Source organism: Camelus ferus, chromosome 32 (genome assembly GCF_009834535.1).
Source record: "Camelus ferus isolate YT-003-E chromosome 32, BCGSAC_Cfer_1.0, whole genome shotgun sequence".
Taxonomy (NCBI): domain Eukaryota; kingdom Metazoa; phylum Chordata; class Mammalia; order Artiodactyla; family Camelidae; genus Camelus; species Camelus ferus.
Window position 1 is genome coordinate 10,612,693 of NC_045727.1, and position 16,868 is coordinate 10,629,560.

The 16,868-nt window shown below is 53.7% G+C and overlaps 2 protein-coding genes across 3 annotated transcripts in view; one reads left to right on the plus strand and one right to left on the minus strand.

Moving 5' to 3' along the window:
• Positions 1–1,015, plus strand: part of MED15 (mediator complex subunit 15) — a 36,194-nt gene extending 35,179 nt beyond the window's left edge. Inside the window, exon 16 of one of the 2 annotated variants that reach the window (XR_004316753.1) lies at positions 95–113. Coding sequence is in view for 1 of the 2 variants with exons in the window: in XM_032472114.1 (XP_032328005.1) it covers positions 95–231 (137 nt within the window). In the remaining variant the exon portion in view is untranslated. Of the gene's footprint in view, positions 1–94 lie in introns of both variants that reach the window. The other variant, XM_032472114.1, reaches the window with a different exon arrangement.
• A 548-nt stretch (positions 1,016–1,563) lies between these two features.
• LOC102521216 (coiled-coil domain-containing protein 74B) lies at positions 1,564–6,623 on the minus strand. The gene is made up of 8 exons (XM_032472131.1): positions 6,322–6,623; positions 5,192–5,236; positions 4,247–4,306; positions 3,307–3,469; positions 2,358–2,547; positions 2,204–2,283; positions 2,055–2,126; positions 1,564–1,965 (listed from the first exon to the last, which is right to left on the minus strand). The coding sequence occupies exons 1-8, from the start codon at positions 6,578–6,580 to the stop codon at positions 1,827–1,829; spliced, it is 1,008 nt and encodes a 335-aa protein (XP_032328022.1). The 5' UTR covers positions 6,581–6,623; the 3' UTR covers positions 1,564–1,826.
• Positions 6,624–16,868: the final 10,245 nt, after the last annotated feature.

The window sequence follows — 16,868 nt, forward strand, 5'->3', positions numbered from 1 at the left end:
CATCTGGGAGATGGTGTCCCTGGTCCCCAGGGCTGGGGGCCAGGCCAGGGTCCTGGCAGGGAGCACAGCGCTCACAGCCCCTGCTCTGTTGCAGACGCCAACCCCTTCCTGCAGTCGGTGCACCGGTGCATGACCTCCAGGCTGCTGCAGCTCCCTGACAAGCACTCGGTTACGGCCCTGCTCAACACCTGGGCCCAGAGTATCCACCAGGCCTGCCTCTCAGCTGCCTAGCCACCACCACTGCTGCATCTCGGGCTGCCCACCCACCCACCGGGGACATCAGGGCAGCCGGCAGCCTTGTCAGGGCCACGTGTTGGACGTTTCTAGATGCTGGCTTCCTTAGAGAGCCTGGGCTTAGGTTAGCTTTCCTGCTTTTATCTTCTGCCTTGGGGACCTGCCAGGCATTTCCCACACTTGGACAGAACAGGACAGGCGGCTGATTGTGGAGGTGTGGGGCGGGGCCCCCAGGAGTCGGACATGGCCCAGGCCCTGTGCTCCTCGGGCTGCTGTCCCCGTGGCCTCTGCAGGGCCCGTGTCCCCCCTCAGTAGCACAGAGTGGAGACTGAGGTCTTGTTGGAGCCTCTATGTGCACCAGAAAACCCTTCTAAGTTTCTGTGGGGGAACACGCCAAACATAGGAAATCCTTAAAACACACACAGGATCCTCTGATCAGTTTTGGGTTCAGTCCGTGCCACCGTCAGCATGTGGGGCACACCACAGGGTAGCTCCAGGATCTGCTGGAGGGAAGGTCGGCCTGGGCTGTGAGTCCCCTGCCAGTGGTTGGGCCTCATACCCCACGGGGCCACTCAGCCCTGTGGGGATGCCTGGGGAGCAGGGCGTCTGGGTGGGTCCTGTGTCTGGCCCCAGGCCCACTGGTGAAGCGCTGGGGCCCGTGCTCAGGGCAGGATGTCGTCCTCCGCCTGCAGAGAGTGAGGGCTCCTGGCAATGAGTTCCCCCTTTCTATGTGCGTTACCGTGTTGTCTGTGGTTCTTACAATAAATTTATTCTTCCCGTGTCTTGTCTTGGATTCATCACTGTGTCCCCATATCCGCAAGTCAGAGGCCCTTTCTGTCCAATGCTGGGCCCTGTCAGGGCTCAGCTGCACTGAACCTTGGAGACGGCCATGGAGACCCAGACATTCCTCATCCTGGTTCACCCCCAGGCTCCCTGCTCCCCAAAGCGGGACAATGTGAGATCAGCACTGAGGATGTGGCTGGTGGGGCCAGGAAGACTGTCCTGCTGGGCAAGGGTCAGCACCGAAGCAGCTGTTCTGACAATTGAGGGGGGCGGTGTGCACCCATCACGGGGTGGCGCCCTAGCGTCCTGGACCCACCGATCCCCCGTGGCCATGGCCCTGGCCCTTCACAGAGGAAGGCAGGTTGGGTAGGACCGCTTACCAGCTGTGTTTGTCTGTAGAAGCAGGATGGTGTGTCACCCCTGTGTCTAGGATGCTGTGTGGGCTGTGCCCTGGATGAGCAAGGGGGCCGCCTGGCAGGCCCCTCTCTGCAGGGAGCGGAGTTGGGGGCACACGGGGCTGCATAGCCAGTGAGGGGAGAGACACGATTGGGAGAAACGAGCTTTATTTCCCGTCTTCAACAGGTAGGGTCACACTTAGTTTAAAATAATGAGTTTGTGTAAATGCAGAATAGCAAAATACTGGGCAAGAAAATAAACCATTCCTCAATTCTGAGACCAAGTGCTTTATCTGCCACAAGTTTGTGTATCTGGAATGAATGTACTAGAATCCTAAAGTGCTAACTAGAGGGTGAGCATCTGCAGCTGCCGGTGCGGGCCTGGCCCCAGCCCGACGCATAGGCGCCGGGCGCTCAGAGCACAGAGCGGTGCAGCCGCCGGCTCTGCACCACCTGCAGCCTCTTCTGCCGCTCGGCGAAGTTACTCCTCAGGCTCTGCTTGAGCGCAGGCAAGATGGCACGCTCTGCCACAGGCACCGGGCTCAGGAGCAGGCTGGGGGCAGAGGGCGAGTCAGGTGAGGCCCTTCCATCCCCACAGGCACTGGGCTCGGTCTGCCCACCTCCTCTGCCGGTGGAACTCACCATTTCTTGGAGATGCCCTTGGTGGAGACCCTGGGGAGCTGCGTGGTCCCTGGGTGCAGGGCCTCCTGGTCCCTGGGGAAGGAAGAGTCCCAGTGACTCCCAGACAGGTCGGCCCTGTGGTGACAGGACGGGCCACGTGGGGCACTTACTTGGGAGAACTTGGCCCAGCCTCCTCAGGGGCCGCCTTGGGCCTCTGGCTGCCTTCCAGGAGGGCCTTCAGGTGCTGCAGCTGAAAGGTAGGGAGGAGAGGCCAGGTGGGCGGGGCTGCAGAGGGGCCAGGGCGCCTTGCAGGCCAAGCCTCACCTCTTGGGCCTGCAGCAGGTTGGCGTTCCACAGCTGGCGGATGACCACTTCGCACTGCTGCAGCGTGGCGGGCTTGCGCAGGTGTGGGGGCAGGCTCGTGGAGGGTGGGGTTCCTGGTACCTGCTTGCCCCTGTGCTGACTGCCCGCCGCCAAGGTGGCCCCTGGATTAGAAATCTCCACTTCTCTGTCTCTGAAACAGGCATTACTGCAGCCCAGAGGTGGCTGGCCAGGAGGGTCTGGCCACACCGCCTCTCAGGGCAGCACCTGGCCTCCTGGGGGCCTGGCTCCCTCCTGCTGACCAGGATGCTCCAGGTACCGGGTGGGGCGCTCTGGGGTAGCTGTGACCTGGGCACGTCCCTCCCCTCTAGGTACACTGAAGAATCAGGTGTGGTTCAAGCTGCCTGGTTCCCTGGATCCGGACCCCAGACCTGGAGGGGCGGTGGTTGTGGGGGGTGGGATTTAAAAGGCTGAGAAGCAGGAGCCTGGCCTGCTGGTCACCCTACCCAGGGGACAAGAGTCCCCTCCTCGAATGTGAAGTCCAGGCTCACTGCTCTTTCCAGCAAGTCCCAGGAACTTGAGCATCACTGGAGCCTGGTCCTGCTCTGGTCTGCAGGCCCCGTGCCCTCCTGTAGCACACCCAGCACAGTTCATGGGATGGGACAGGGCGCTGGATTCAGGGTTCTCTTGGTGAAAAGCAAGCTGATTTGGAGGCCGAGATACTTTGTTTCTGTTCTTTGAGAAAATGGTTTAAGGGCTGCTGCCCTCTGGTGGGCTCAGGTCAGTGCAGGGACCCTGCAGGACCCCCCGGGCAGCAGAGACTTCAGTGCCCACCAGAAGGGGGAGCCCGGAGTATGCTTTCACAGCTTGCTTCACGCTGGAGACCTGCCCATTGGGAGGGCAATGCAATGGGCTGGTTCCAGGGTGTCCCGTGGGGTGCTGGGAGCCTTACTTGGCCAGTCCCTGCACCCCGAGGGCTTTGTCCAGCTTGCTGCTGTGAAGCAGGGCAGCAACCGACAGCTCCTCCTCCAGGTCCAACTTCTGGGGCATGTCAGCTTTCGAGTCTTGCTTCTTGGAGAAGCTGGGCTGGGGCCTGGCCTTGCTCTGAGAGTTGGCTGCGAGTCAGACCCAGATGGGGTCAGTCACTGGGCGCCCAAGGGTTCCCGCCCCTGCTTTGGTTTCCTCTCTGTAAAGCAGAGATGGTAACAGACCCCTCCCAGAGGCACAGATGAGGGAATGGGGGCCAAGCCCTTGGGGACCCTGCACACTGGTCAGAAGCAGCTGCTGTGGCTGGGGACAGCCCCACATATCTCACTGGGCGGTCTCCTCGCAGACCTCGGTAGAGGCCAGGGCAGGGTGGCCAGCCACTGTTCCCTGATTCTGAACCCCATTTCAGGTCTGCTTTCCAAGGACAAGGCCCCTCGCCACGTGGGTCCCTCTTACAAAAGGCAAGGCCCTTCCTGGAAAGAAAGCCCCGTGTTCCAGAGGCAGAGTAGAAGGGAGGCCCTCGACGGCCCTCAGTGCAAAGATGCCGTAAATCCAGGCTCTGTGGGCAGGGCCAGGCCACCCGCATCCTGCTGGCTCTGGGGGACACGCGAGCAGCAGGACCACTCAGGTCTCCTGTCAGTGGGCCTGACTGTCCCCGGCCTCAGCTCCCTCTTGGAGGTTTCAACTCACAAGGCACCTGGGGACCCTCTTTGGTCCTTCAGCTACTCCTTAACCCCAGAGTCCACAGGGCCTGGCAGAGGTGCTCCTCCACGGTCTGCCCCAAAGAGAACTGCTGTGCCCCTTCAGCTCCCTGGTCAGTGTCCCGCTCTGGCCATTTCAGGCCTAGGGGCCCCGGCGGGTACTTGCTTTTCCCTGACTCAGCGCAAAGGTGCTGGCACGCTCACCTGACACCGTCGTGTTTGAGATGGACTTGTTGGACTGAAAGCTGGAACTGGAGGTGCTGCCTGTGGGGGACACACAGGGGTCAGCCCGAGGTGGCAGCAGCAAGACTCCTGTCCTGGCTTCCTCAGTGCTGTGAGCAAAGGGCCAGGCCCACCTGTGCCCACCTCCTGGCCTGGCAGGACCCAGCCCTCCCCCACAGTCCGGTGAGGCAGCCCTGGACCCTGCCAGTGCTGGAGGGAGCGGAGGCCCATGGAGCTTGGGATGCAAGCAGCAGCGGGCCCTGAATGGGCGCACAGGGGACCCTCACACTACAGGACTGGGACCACTAGCTGTGCCGCCCAACCAGAGAAAGGCCCCCACCACCCCATTCCCTGCGTGTCTCCCAGGAAGAGCCCTGGGCACACCCCAGACTGGGGCATTCCAGGCTGGCACCACTGACCACTCAGACCACCTCCCAGTGTCAGACCTGGCTCCAAAGGTAAGGGCGGAGAGGGAGCCCAAGACTCGGCCTGGGTGTCCCTGGGCTAGGCGAGGGGACAGGCAAGGTGGGTGGGCCACAGATGAGGATGTGCCCCCATGTCACTGCAGAGGTGACAGGGAGGGTCCAGGAAGGAGTGTGCCCAGGGCATGACGGACCAGAGGTACGGGGTTGGGGCCAGCCACAGCAGCAATCCCAGGAGAGTGAGGTCAGGACAGGTGGTGGGTCCTGGACAGCCCCCCCTACTCCCAGCCGCTCTGCCCCTGCCACACAGACCTCAGGCTTTGGGCACCCCAAGGGGGGGCCTGCCATGCCTGGGTGCATGACATCACCCAGACCACAGCTGGCAGCAGTGAGTCTGTGCCTAGCCCACCCCCCTCCAGGATAGCTCGCATGGGCCCAGGCAGTCTGGAGGGCTGCTCTCGAAGGCAATAACTTTCCCCCAGGCTCCTGTGAGCCTCAGTCTTACCTTTCTTCTGCGGCTTCTGATTCATGATTAGCTTATAGTGGAGATCTGAAAACAAGCACAGGCTTTCCTTGTCATCTCCGAAGCCACGGCCACTTTGAGAGAAGAGGCTTGGCTTGCCCTGACCGCTGTCCCTGCTGAGCCCCTAAGAGACTCTGCCCCATGGGCTGAGCCTTTGCCCCAGGGCCCCATGGTCAGGAATGCCTCTGGCTATTCCCTGAGCCAGAGATCCTGCATGAGCACTTGCCCCCAAGCCCACACCTCCATCATGACGTCTACAGGGCACCCTCTGCCAAGCAGGGCTCAGGCGCTGGGGGAACAGGAGCGAATCAGGACGGCCCAGCCCTCCAGGGGCCCCTGGCTCAGGATAAGCAAATGTGCAACCATCAAGTGATGCCCTGGACAGGGGCTGGCCACATCCAGCCTGGGCATCAGGGAGGAACTGGGATGACAGTCAACAAGACAAGGGAGGACAGTTCTTAGAGCTTTCTGAGGTGCTCTTCCCGGGTTATAATCCTCAAATTTGTCTTTAATAAAATTATCCATTTCTTTCTTAAGAAGAAGACGGCGGGGAGGGGAGAGTCCTGACTTAATGGATACTCGGTGGTGGACTTGGCACCCCAGGGAAAGGCAGCAGGAGAAGCCAGGGGAACATTGACCAAGGCAGGACTACAAATGTGGGCGGAGGGGCAGAGTCCCATCCTGGAAGGCCTGTACGTCTGCTATGGGCCTGGCCCCTGGAGTGAGGAGCCCCCAGGGGTGTGAGGTTAGGAAGACCCTGCCCTGAGAAGTCGCGTAGGCACAGGGCCCAAGGTGTCAGGAATCCTTCGGGGGCCCCTGATCTGGGTGTGCTCAGGTTGTGAAAATTCACTAAGCGAACTTTAGGGGTATGTTTCACTTCTACACATTTTTAAAACGAGGCAAGCCTGACTCTGCCTGGAGAGGAGAGGCGGGCCGGGTTATCTGGGCCTGGGGCAGTAATATTGTGGCCACACCGGCCCCTGCCAGATGGGCAGATCGCCCACGACGACCAGGGCTTGGGCCTGGGGGGGGGGGGGCTTCAGGGTCTGCGTCTTCCTCGGCCTGCGTGCGCTTCTCGGTGCCGAAGGCCCCGGCCCGCAGCCCGGACTCACCCTTGTTCTCCCGCTTCAGGTGCTCGATCTCCTCGTGGAGCTTGACCAGCGTCTCCGAGTGCTGCTGCTGCAGGAACTGCAGGCTCTTCTCCAGGTCCAGCACCCGCTTCTGCGCCTCGCTGAGCCCGAGCGGCGCGCCGTACTGCCCGGGGTGCGGGGGGACCGCGGGCAGGCGGGCGCGCGGGCGCGAGGCGCCCCGGGAGCCCGGGACCCCGGGGCTGGGGGGCCGCTGCCCGGCCGCCACCCACAATGTGCTCATGTAGCTGCCTCCGCCGCCGCTGCACGCCCACTCGGTGGCCAGACTGCCGCGGCTTGGCGCCGCGTCGCCATGGAAACGGGCGCCCCCGTTGGAGGCCTGCGTGCGACGGGGCGGGGCCCGGGCGCTGGGGCGGGGCCGCGTCCTGGGCTGTGGGACGGGATTGTGATGGGGCGGGGCCTGGGTGCTAAGGCGGGGCTGCGATGCGGCGGGGCCTGGGGCGGGGCGGGGTTGCGATGGGGCGGGTCCAGAGTGCCCGGGGCGGGGCCGTGGAGGGGGCGGGGCAGGGCGCAGTGAGTACACCTGACTTAACAGGCACCTTCTTAAACCAAAGAGAATTGTCTGCCTTTACAGTAGGTCTTAATATTTAGTTTTGTTCACTGGTTGTGTTTTAATATTTTACTTTTTGAATAGACGGTACGATTACAAGCTCAAAAATCAAAGGAATTCCACTTCTAATAATTGCAGAGCCCTAGCGCTTTATGAAATGTGAACTAAATACATGAAACAGCTGTCGGCAGGCACTGGGGTAGAACAAAAAGCAGGCGGAAACTGGAGGAAGTTAGCTCTTGAAAGAGGGCTGATTTTGCTTGAGAGCTCTCTCTCGTCATCCAGACCCGAACAGGAAGCCACAGGCTTATTGGCTGGAGAGGGCGGAGGATGGAGCTTGGGGAGCCCCGCTGCAGCTGCAAACGAGAGGGGCACTGGGAAGTTTGGAGCTATAAACTCCTTTCAATACGAGGCTGGCCTGAGATGCCAGATGTGGGCAAGATTCCAAAGATCCCAGGGCAAGACAAATAACTGGACACCAAAATAACAGAGTAGCTGCTGCCAGCTCCCAAGGGGATCGAGCTTGGAAACTGACAAGAGAAGCTTGGTAATGCCTCCGTTTCCCATTTAAACCCCAAAAGGGCCACAGCTTGGGAATAAAGACTGTGTTCTAGAAATAAGGGATCTGCACTAAGAATAAGGACAAAATCAAAATATATGTGTCCTAATGAAACGTAGAGGTTCATGGTGCTCTTCCAGTAATTCAACTGCCTAGAGAACAAACTTCAACACGCTCCAGAGAATGGTAACAGAGCCCAGAGTCTCAGTGACACATTATCCACGATATCAGAAACACAATCATGAGAACCAGACATGGAAAGGAACAAACAAATGTGATCGAGTCAACAAAGTCCAGGTTCAGTCAACAGAAACAGATCCACAAATAATTCTAGACAATAGAAGTCACATAAAAGTACCGAATATACTGAATTTATTGTAAATATGTTAAATAAATGTTATAAGAAATGTTAGAATCTGCAGAAAAAGATGGTTATGGTGATTGAAACCATGGAGAATTTTAAAAACAATTGGAAAAACATATTTTAGAAAGGAAATCCTAGAACTAAAACCACATCAGAACTTCTGGTTTCCTGGTCCGACATGCAAGGAACTTGGACATCATCGTTCCCACCAACACAAAAATAAAAGAGCTGAACAAACTGAAAATCAGTGACTCTTCTGAGACTCACCAGAGCACTGAGATCACAGGGCAAACCTCTGCCCCAAACTGGAGAGACAGACAGCTCGGTACAGAGTCACAACTTACTGCGTAGGATGCAGAGGCCTCCACAGCATCCGGTACCAGGACCGGAGAATGTAAACTGTAATTGCTGTCTTGCTGATCTGGCTCACTGTGGGCAAGTTAAAAAACCCAGGGAGTCCAGTCTTAAGCTCTCTCCTGCCCCTGTGGTCCCACCAGCTTCCTACAGGGAAGAACGGGTGCAGGTGGGCCACAGGCACTCAAAAAGATCCATCCACCGCGGTAGAAGTGACTCAAACACGGACGATAAACCCGAAGTCCATCCTGCACCCCCATCCCGAGAAAGGAAAGGGTGGTACCTGAGCTTTCTCTGTGTTTGCCTACTTATACTCAGACACTTATGGGTAGACTCAGCTTTGTCTGCCTGCTGTGGTTTTGGGTTTTGGGGGGCAGGTGGTAACTAGGTTTATTTATTTATTTGTTATGTTTATTTTTAACAGAGGTACTGGGATTGAACCCAGGACCTCGTGCATGCTAAAACATGTGCTCTACCACTGAGCTATACCCTCCCCCCATCTGCTGTGGTTTTTAACTGTTTCTGTTTAACAGGACCCTGGCATCCATTTTGCAACTTGGTTTATGTCTTAACAGCACGTCCTAGAGAACATTCCAGCGAGTTCAAGAGTTCCTGTCTTTGTTTTTTATTCCACAGTATTCTCCCGGCTCTGTTCCTCCTTCTGCTCTCCTGGGATAAGTAATAGTGTTCCTGTTCCAAATTCACACTGTGACGAAGCATCAGAGAGGATATCCATCTCTTTACTCCCTTGCAAAGTGGGATGTTATGAATATTTTAATGTTATCACACATTTGAATCATATCTCATTAATTTTCATGCCTCTTTAGCACGCTTTCAAACAGGATGCTACTGGTCCAAGGAAAGAGGGGGCTCCATGGATTAGAAGAGGATAGAAACACACTGGCGAAGTGGGGAGGGTAGAGCTCAGCGGTGGGGCTCATGTTTAGCACGTACAAGGTCATGGGTTTGGTCCCCAGTTAAACTGAAAATAATAATAATAATAAGTAAGCCTAATTACCTCCTCCACCTCCAAAAAAAAGCATTAACCCCCCCCACACACATTTGCAGGTGTGCAGGCATGTGGTGTATGATAAGCTGGTGGTGAAAGGCTGGCTCAGTTGTTCACAGTGTTACCCACGTGTCAAAAGTAAAGTTAGATTTCTACTAGATAAAAAATAGATAAACAACAAGGACCCACTGTATAGCACAGGGATATATTCAGTACCTTGTAATAACCTATAATGGAAAATAATCTGAAAAAGAATATATGTGCATGCATAACTGAACCACTGTTCTGTACACCTGAAACCAACAGAACACTGTAAATCAACTATACTTCAATTTAAAAACAAGTAAAGTTATATTTCTATACCCCACCATGCACAGCAATAAATTCCAAGTGGATTAAGAGCTAAATGTAAAAATCTAATTTATAAAAATTAGTCCTGTATTAAGAGAAAATATTTTTAAAGTTGTTTTTAACATTGTGTTAGGAAGAGCTTCTTTAATAAGGCACAGAACGCTGGAACCGGGACAAAAAAAAAAGGCTGATAATTCTGACTCTATAAAAATTTCCTGTGCTTCCAAATTAAGAAGACAAATAAATAACAGGCCTGGAGAAAATACCTAGAACACACGTAACAGAGAAAAGAGAAGTATCTAGATTGCGTTGCCAGTTCCTACACATTAAGAGACAATATGGTAACAGGTACAGTGACACCACGTAGAGTGAAATGGCTGAGGAACAAGTGAATGAGATTATGCAGGGGAGAGGCTGAGGAAAGGAGAGTTACCAGGCGCCTGAGAAAAGTCATTTCTCACGGCCGACCTCTCCTTTAACATTTTAGTTTCCAACAATTAAGGCGAAAGGAAAAGTCGTTGTGGAATGGAATTTTCATTGGCTGGCAAAAGAAGATGCACAAATTTCTCGGGCACCAAATCGGAGGGATTTTGCTTTTGGTGGTTTGGATATGAAACACTGATTTATTGAATATGATGGACGACATCTTCAACAGAGCTTTTCCTGAGACAGGCAAGTCAGACGGACACGTGTTTTAACCTTTGCTTATTTTAAATGTATGTATTCCTCAATAAAATTAACGCGATATTCCCCAATGAAGTTAACACATAATCAAGATTTTCAAAAATCTACCAGGCCAGGAAAGCTTCTGTCTTCCCTGCCCCTCTTCACACGAGCACTCTGTATTCCGGGCTTTTCCTCCTTGTTACCACCATAGCTTTCAATGAGAGGCTTTTGCTTTTCTGTCTTGATTTATGAAAATGAACCACTTTCTCTGGGCTCCTGTGCTGAGAGATGAAGCTTGAACTCACAAATATCGCCAACCCTACCTTCTAATACAGTCTTATTATTATCATTAGCTTCCCTATTATTTATATTTGTAATCTTCACACCTTCATTTTTTTTGTTTCCTTGACTTTTTTTGTTTAACTGAAGTACAGTCAGTTACAATGTGTCAATTTCTGGTGCACAGCACAATGCCCCAGTCATGCATACACATACATATGCTCATTTTCATATTCTGTTACATTAAAGGTTAGTGCAAGATATTGAATACAGCTCCCTATGCTGTCCAGAAGAAATGTGTTTTTTATCTGTTTTTATATATATGGTTAACATTTGCAAATCTCAAACTCCCACATCCATCCCTGTTTCCTTGTCTCTTGGCTCCACTATCTGTGAAGTAAGGATGTAAGGTCCTCTCTTTTGCCTTTTCAACCCTTCTCATTCCTAGCTCACAACTTCTATCTCGTTTTCTTTTTTCCATCATCAAGGTTGATAATGTTACACCATTCTATGACAATAATGAAATATATTGTACTTTTTCTATATGTTGATTTTAAAAGGTCAAAGTCAATCAACATGTTATACTTCTGTTTTCTTAGAATTTCCACTTGCCTTGTCAGGACTTGAATTATCTCATCTCCTCGTTGCCTGAAGTGATTCTCCAGGGCACAGTCAGCCTCTCCAGTCTCTTGTTTCCTGGCCGTGTCCCTCGTAGAACCCTGCGTCTCCACCACCATCTACACCAGCTCTCCAGACACAGCCATCATGAGAGGACTTCCTTCCTCGCCTCTCTGGATAAAAATCTACTCTTTTCTGGATCCCTTGCCTTGTTCCTTTCTTGTACTTACACTCTGGTGTTTCTGGAGCACATCCTCAATCAAATTCTCAAGAAAGGGTGTGTGAGCAGGTTGATCTTCTGAGATTTTTTGTGCCTGAAACAGTCTGCTTTGCCCTGAAACTCCTCTAATAATTGTGTATGAAAGCCTGGATTTAAAATACTTTTCCCTCAGCATTTGAAGTCTATTCAGGATCTTTTGTCTCTTCTGGTCTGATGCCAGTCAGATGCTGGTTGCTTCGTGGGTAAGCTGGTGTTTCCTTCTCCGTGAGGCTGGTCTGATCTTTCTTTGTCTTTGTGTTCTAAGATTTCACAGCGATGTTCCTATCTGCCTGTCTTCTTTGTTCATGGTGCCAGCACTCCTTGGGATGACTCAGCCTGGAGATTGAAGTGTTCCAGCTCTGGAAAATTACTCCCATCATCTCTTTGAAAATTTCTCCCATCCTAGTAGGAATCCCTCCTGGCCAAATGCTGTGCCTCCCAGGCTGAGTGACACACCTGTGTTTATATTTCCATTTCTTTGTGCTTTTCCTTTTCTTTCCGGGATATTTACTCCAAATATTTTCTTCCAATTTCCCTACTTACAATTATATTTTCTGAACTTTCAAAAGCTGGGTTTTTTGTTTTGTTTTTTTTTTTGCATCTGTGGTTTTACTTAGACCACATTGATGGATTGTTAGTATCTGTAATCTTCGATCTTTCTGGTGATACTAGAGTGTGCTATTTTAGCCAGATTTCCTCCAGGGTCCTTTTCTCGTCTTATTTACCACAGTGTCTTTTTTTCATGTTGCAGACATTCCACAGATGCCTGGTCATTCCTGGGTGTCTGTTCACGGGTAAGAAGAAATTAACAAGTAGGTGGCCAGGAGCCAAAGGCAGACTTCTCAGAACTCCCTGTTCTTACACACAGCCGTCTGGAAATGATGCCTGATTGATGTGAAACTACGAAGTGTGATCTGAAGATGCCACAGCCCCGGCATGGAAACCCACTGCCTGCCAGGAGAACTGTCCAAACCCAGACAGAAATATGTGTCACGGAACTAACCCTGGGTCCACTCGCCCACACAGTGAAGCCAACCTCCTGACCCGGGTTGGGTGAAGGAAAGTGCAGTGTTTACTGCAGGCTCCAAGCAAGGAGTCCAGGCAGCTGGTGCTTAAAAGACCTGAACTCTCCAAAGGCTTTCAGGGAAAGGTTTTTAAAGTCAAGGTGAGGGAGGGGGGCTGTGGGGGTGTGTGAACGCTCACTGACTTTCTTCTGATTGGCTGGTGGTGGGGTCATCGGGAGTCAACATCATCAACCTGCTTCCAGCTGGTCCGGGGTCTCTGTGTTTGTGGATAGTACAGGGTTAACTCCTTCCACCTGGTGAGGGTTCAGTATCTGCAAAACAGCTCAGAGGACAAGGCTCAGAATATCAGCTACAGCCCTTGGGGAGGAACTTGACTTTGTTTTATGGCTAAATTAATGGTCCTTGACTTTGTTTTATGGCTAAACTATGATTATTTTGTCTTGCTTGACTGTTTCCCTTTGTTTCTGCTTTTTCTTACTTCTCTGACTGACTGTACTCTTTGGAACTTGGGGAAGCCTGGGAGGCTAAAGGTTTTCTACAGACAAGAGGCAGGTGGAGGACACAGGGTTCTGTCCCAGGAAGGCCCCTTGGGATCCTGCCCAGTTGCATTTGGGCATCATCCCAATTGCTACCCTGACGACGTCACGGGTGCAGCTTCCCCCAGCAGCCCTGCTTCCACCTGTCCTCTGGCTCTGAGCCTTTCCCCAGACTGACCCAGCCCTGCACCCTCCTTCCCCCACCTCCCCAAAGACCACACTGGACTGTGGCATTGGCAAGGAGTCAACATTTATTGAGCTAAGCCACTGGGATCTGGGGTGGTTTGTTACCACGACCCAGGCTAACTTATCCTGACTGGTAAACCCCATTCCTCCTCAGTGAAGCCAACTCATTGAAAGTCTCTTCCTTTTAAACAGGAGTGTGTAACCAAGCCATCTGAGGGGCCATGCATTCACAGGGAAAACAGCAGAGGGACGCAAAGGGAACAGAGAGGACGCCAGGATCAGAGGAGAACGTTTGTCCTACAGCGGTGATTAGTATCTTCAAAGAGACGATCCTGGACCATCGCACTAAAAGAAGGTACCGGAGAAAGGAAACAGCACAAGAGTAAGAAAGGTCTTTTGGAGACTGAGGATACAGTGGAAACTCATGAGGAAATAGATACAGAAATGGTCACAGCAGCTTCCCTTGTAAAGACCCCAAGCTGGAACCTACGTTGGTGGCCTTGAGCGGGTGAAGGGTGACGGGTGTGTCCCACACACGTGGTACGGCTCTGCCCCGGGACACCCCAGGCAGTGAAGAGGGTGGACCCTTAATGTGTAGGACGGCCTGGAGGATCTGCTGGGAAATGGTGCTGAGTGGGAGAAAGTCCACCTTGAAAGGGTACAAACTGAGTGATTCATCTACAGACCATTTGTGAAACAGGTCAGTGCAGAATCAATCCGAGGCCTGTGCGGTTCCCAGGGCAGGGGTGCTGCATCTAGAAATGGCAACACCGCCTCCTGGTGGCAACGTTGTGTATCGCAAGTGTGACCTTAGAGCAGCGGGGCAGCCTCTGCCTGGACCGAGTGACAGACAACAGACATCTGCCCTCAGGATGAAACAGACACTGTGGGTTCGGGGCGGATAGGTCGGGAAGTGCCCTCCCCGGTGGCTGCGAAACCCTTGTATGTCAACTGTCAACGCGAGTTTTCTAATAGCCTTAGGATATTGTCTTCTCCCCCACGGTCACTGTCAGCAAGCTATATCCACAGACAGACAGGGGTCCTCGGAAACACAGAGACAAATCACCCTGTAGCTGAGGAACCACCATGAGAGTGGAAATGAATCTCAGAAGAATGTTTTCTAATTGGAATTCCAAGCTGATTTACATAAAAGAATGTCAAATGGGAGCCGATCACCATCTTTTCAGCCACGCCTGAGGCTGCACCGTGGAGGCACATGTCCTGTCTTCCACCCGCTGTGTTCATAAAAGAGCCTGGAGTTCCTGTGCGTTAATCACATTTCATCCTCGAAATAAATTCCTCAAGGCACGTGTTCTTACATTTGCAGCTGACTGGGCAGGGGAAGCCGTGTGCAGGAAAGGACTTAAAAAAATAATCTGACGGGAAAACACACATATTGTGCATGTCTTCATCTCTCTGGATTGCTCTTGTCATTTGTTGGGTTTTGAAGATTTTCTCCTGTGTTTTCTCCTAACAGTTCTAGCGTTCGCTCTGAGACCCAGGTCTGCGGTCTGATATTGGACGGGTCCCTCCCAATGCAGACGCCATGTGTTTCTGGTTCAACGTGAGACGGAAGAGCCCCTTCCCCTACCCTAGTCATTTTCTGCTCATGAACAAATTTGTCCAAGTAGTTCATACTTTGGTTCCTGAGATGAGGAGCTGGATGTGGTACGGTCGGTACAATGTTATTTGTCAAACGGCTGTATTTACCGGGCGGCTGCTGTGTGCTTGCTTAGCGCTGGAGAGAGAAAGTCTAATGCTTGTCCTTAAGGAACAGACACACTCATTGGAGATTCAGTCACAAGTATTTACTTATGCAGCATCTTGAAGCGTCCAACGCCAAGCAGGTGACAAAGAAGTGCCTCTGCTTTTATCTGTGGTTGAGCCCAGGAGGCAGAGGGAGGTGAGGGCCGAGTGAGGCAGTCTGCTGTTGGGGGGAGGAGGACTCAGCAGGAACACCTGGGCTCCCGGAAGGGGCAGGCGGGCAGTGAGGGCATTTCCGGGTGGTGGGGCCCAGGGAGGCAGAGAGCGGGCGACTCCCACTTGGCTGGCTGCCTAGGGGCTTATTGGAGACTTCAGATGCCCAGACCCAGGGCTTTCCAGAGGACACAGATGCTGGGATGTTTCTAAGTGCCTCGTGGGAAACAGGTCATGAAAGACAGTGGGGCCAGCGTATGCTCTGGGCCGGGGATCTGAGAGGCACCCAGACGGTGAGTCGGGGTGTGGAGGAGTTGAGGGGTGGGCAGTTGGCACAATCCCCCCACTGTAGCCTCCGGGAGGGAGAACCCCCTTCTCCAGCCTCACCTCCAGGAGCCTCCCCTTTGTATGTCTCCCTCCAGGTGCCCCTGCCTGGCTGGCCCCTCTGCGAGGCAGTCTCCGTGGCTCATGTCCCCCAAGAGCCTCCCTTCCGGCATCAGTGACCCGCTACACCTGTACTGTCTTCACCCCTCAAGCTGCTGTAATTGTTTTTACAAAACTTGGGTGACCTCCAGCACACACGGGGGCTAAACAGCAGGTTTGCCTGGGTTGGTTCTGCAGGGACTTGGCATCAGCTGTGTCCGGTTTGTGCTGGAGCTGATTAAGTGTGATGAGAACCGCCCACCCCCAGCTGAAACCCAGCACAGGGCTCACGTGCCCACCTGGCAGGAAGCCAGGCTCTGACGGTGTTGGCAGCAAAGAAAGGGGGGAGGCCTCGGACCCCCCCAGCTTGGTCTCAGGTTAGCGGGTTCAACTGGGAAGACCGAGGAGCTGACCTCATCACCTTAATGGTCTGCGGTCTGTGCAGGGCGTCTGCGACCTAGGGGTCTGGACCACAGTATCCGTCGAGGAGTCCTAGGTTGGAAGGGAACGCGGAGCAGCCTGGAAACACCGATGTTTCTTGAAAGCTGCAGCTCCTGGCAGCGACCATCACCCCTCCTTACTGATTAGGCGGATGTGATCAGACAGGTGCGGGCCAGGACGAATTGGGAGCAGCAGAGCAGAACTGGGCAGTTCTAGTTGGACTAATCACGGACTTGGGTTCCCACCGGTGATGAGGCCCGGAGCCTGGCTGCTCCCGTGGAGACGCACACCATGGCCCCACCCTGTTTCATCCCATAAATGCCTTCGGGGACGCAGGTCTGAGTTCAGCTCCTGGCTTGGTGGCCTCATGGATAAACCATTTCACTGCTGCAAACCTCGGCATCTCTGCGGCTTTTGGCCTGGTGACACTTCCGAGTCTGCTGTCCCCAGTCTGTCTCAACTCTGCAGCCAGAGTCCTGTGCTGAGGAACTTGGGACTGTCATGAAGGTAGGGTCCCCAACGCCCCCACCACCTTCACTGCGAAGCCACTGGCGTCTCAGCTGCCACCCTGCCCCCGGATCCCTGGGCATGACTACCAGAACCCTGTCCCCTACTCGCCCTTTGCGCCCTGCTCCATTGTGACTTTTGGACTCTGCCCACGAGGCCCCCATGCCCCCAGCACAGAGGATGGCACACACTGGGTGGCTGTTTCACAGATGTCAGCTGTGTGGGTGAAGGGGGCACTTTTGAGAGTGTTCATGAGTGTTTCCAGGTGAAGGAAGAGCACCAGGGAAACCGGCAGGGGGTTGTGGGGATGAGCAGAGCCCTGCAGAGGCCTCATCATTGGGTGCCGTCAGCAAACAGTGCCCTGATGTCAGACCCCAGACCCTCACCTCAGTCTGGTAACAAAAGCTGGTACTGTCCGTGTGAACTTGTAGAAATGCCACCTTACTTCCTATCTCCATCAAATTCGA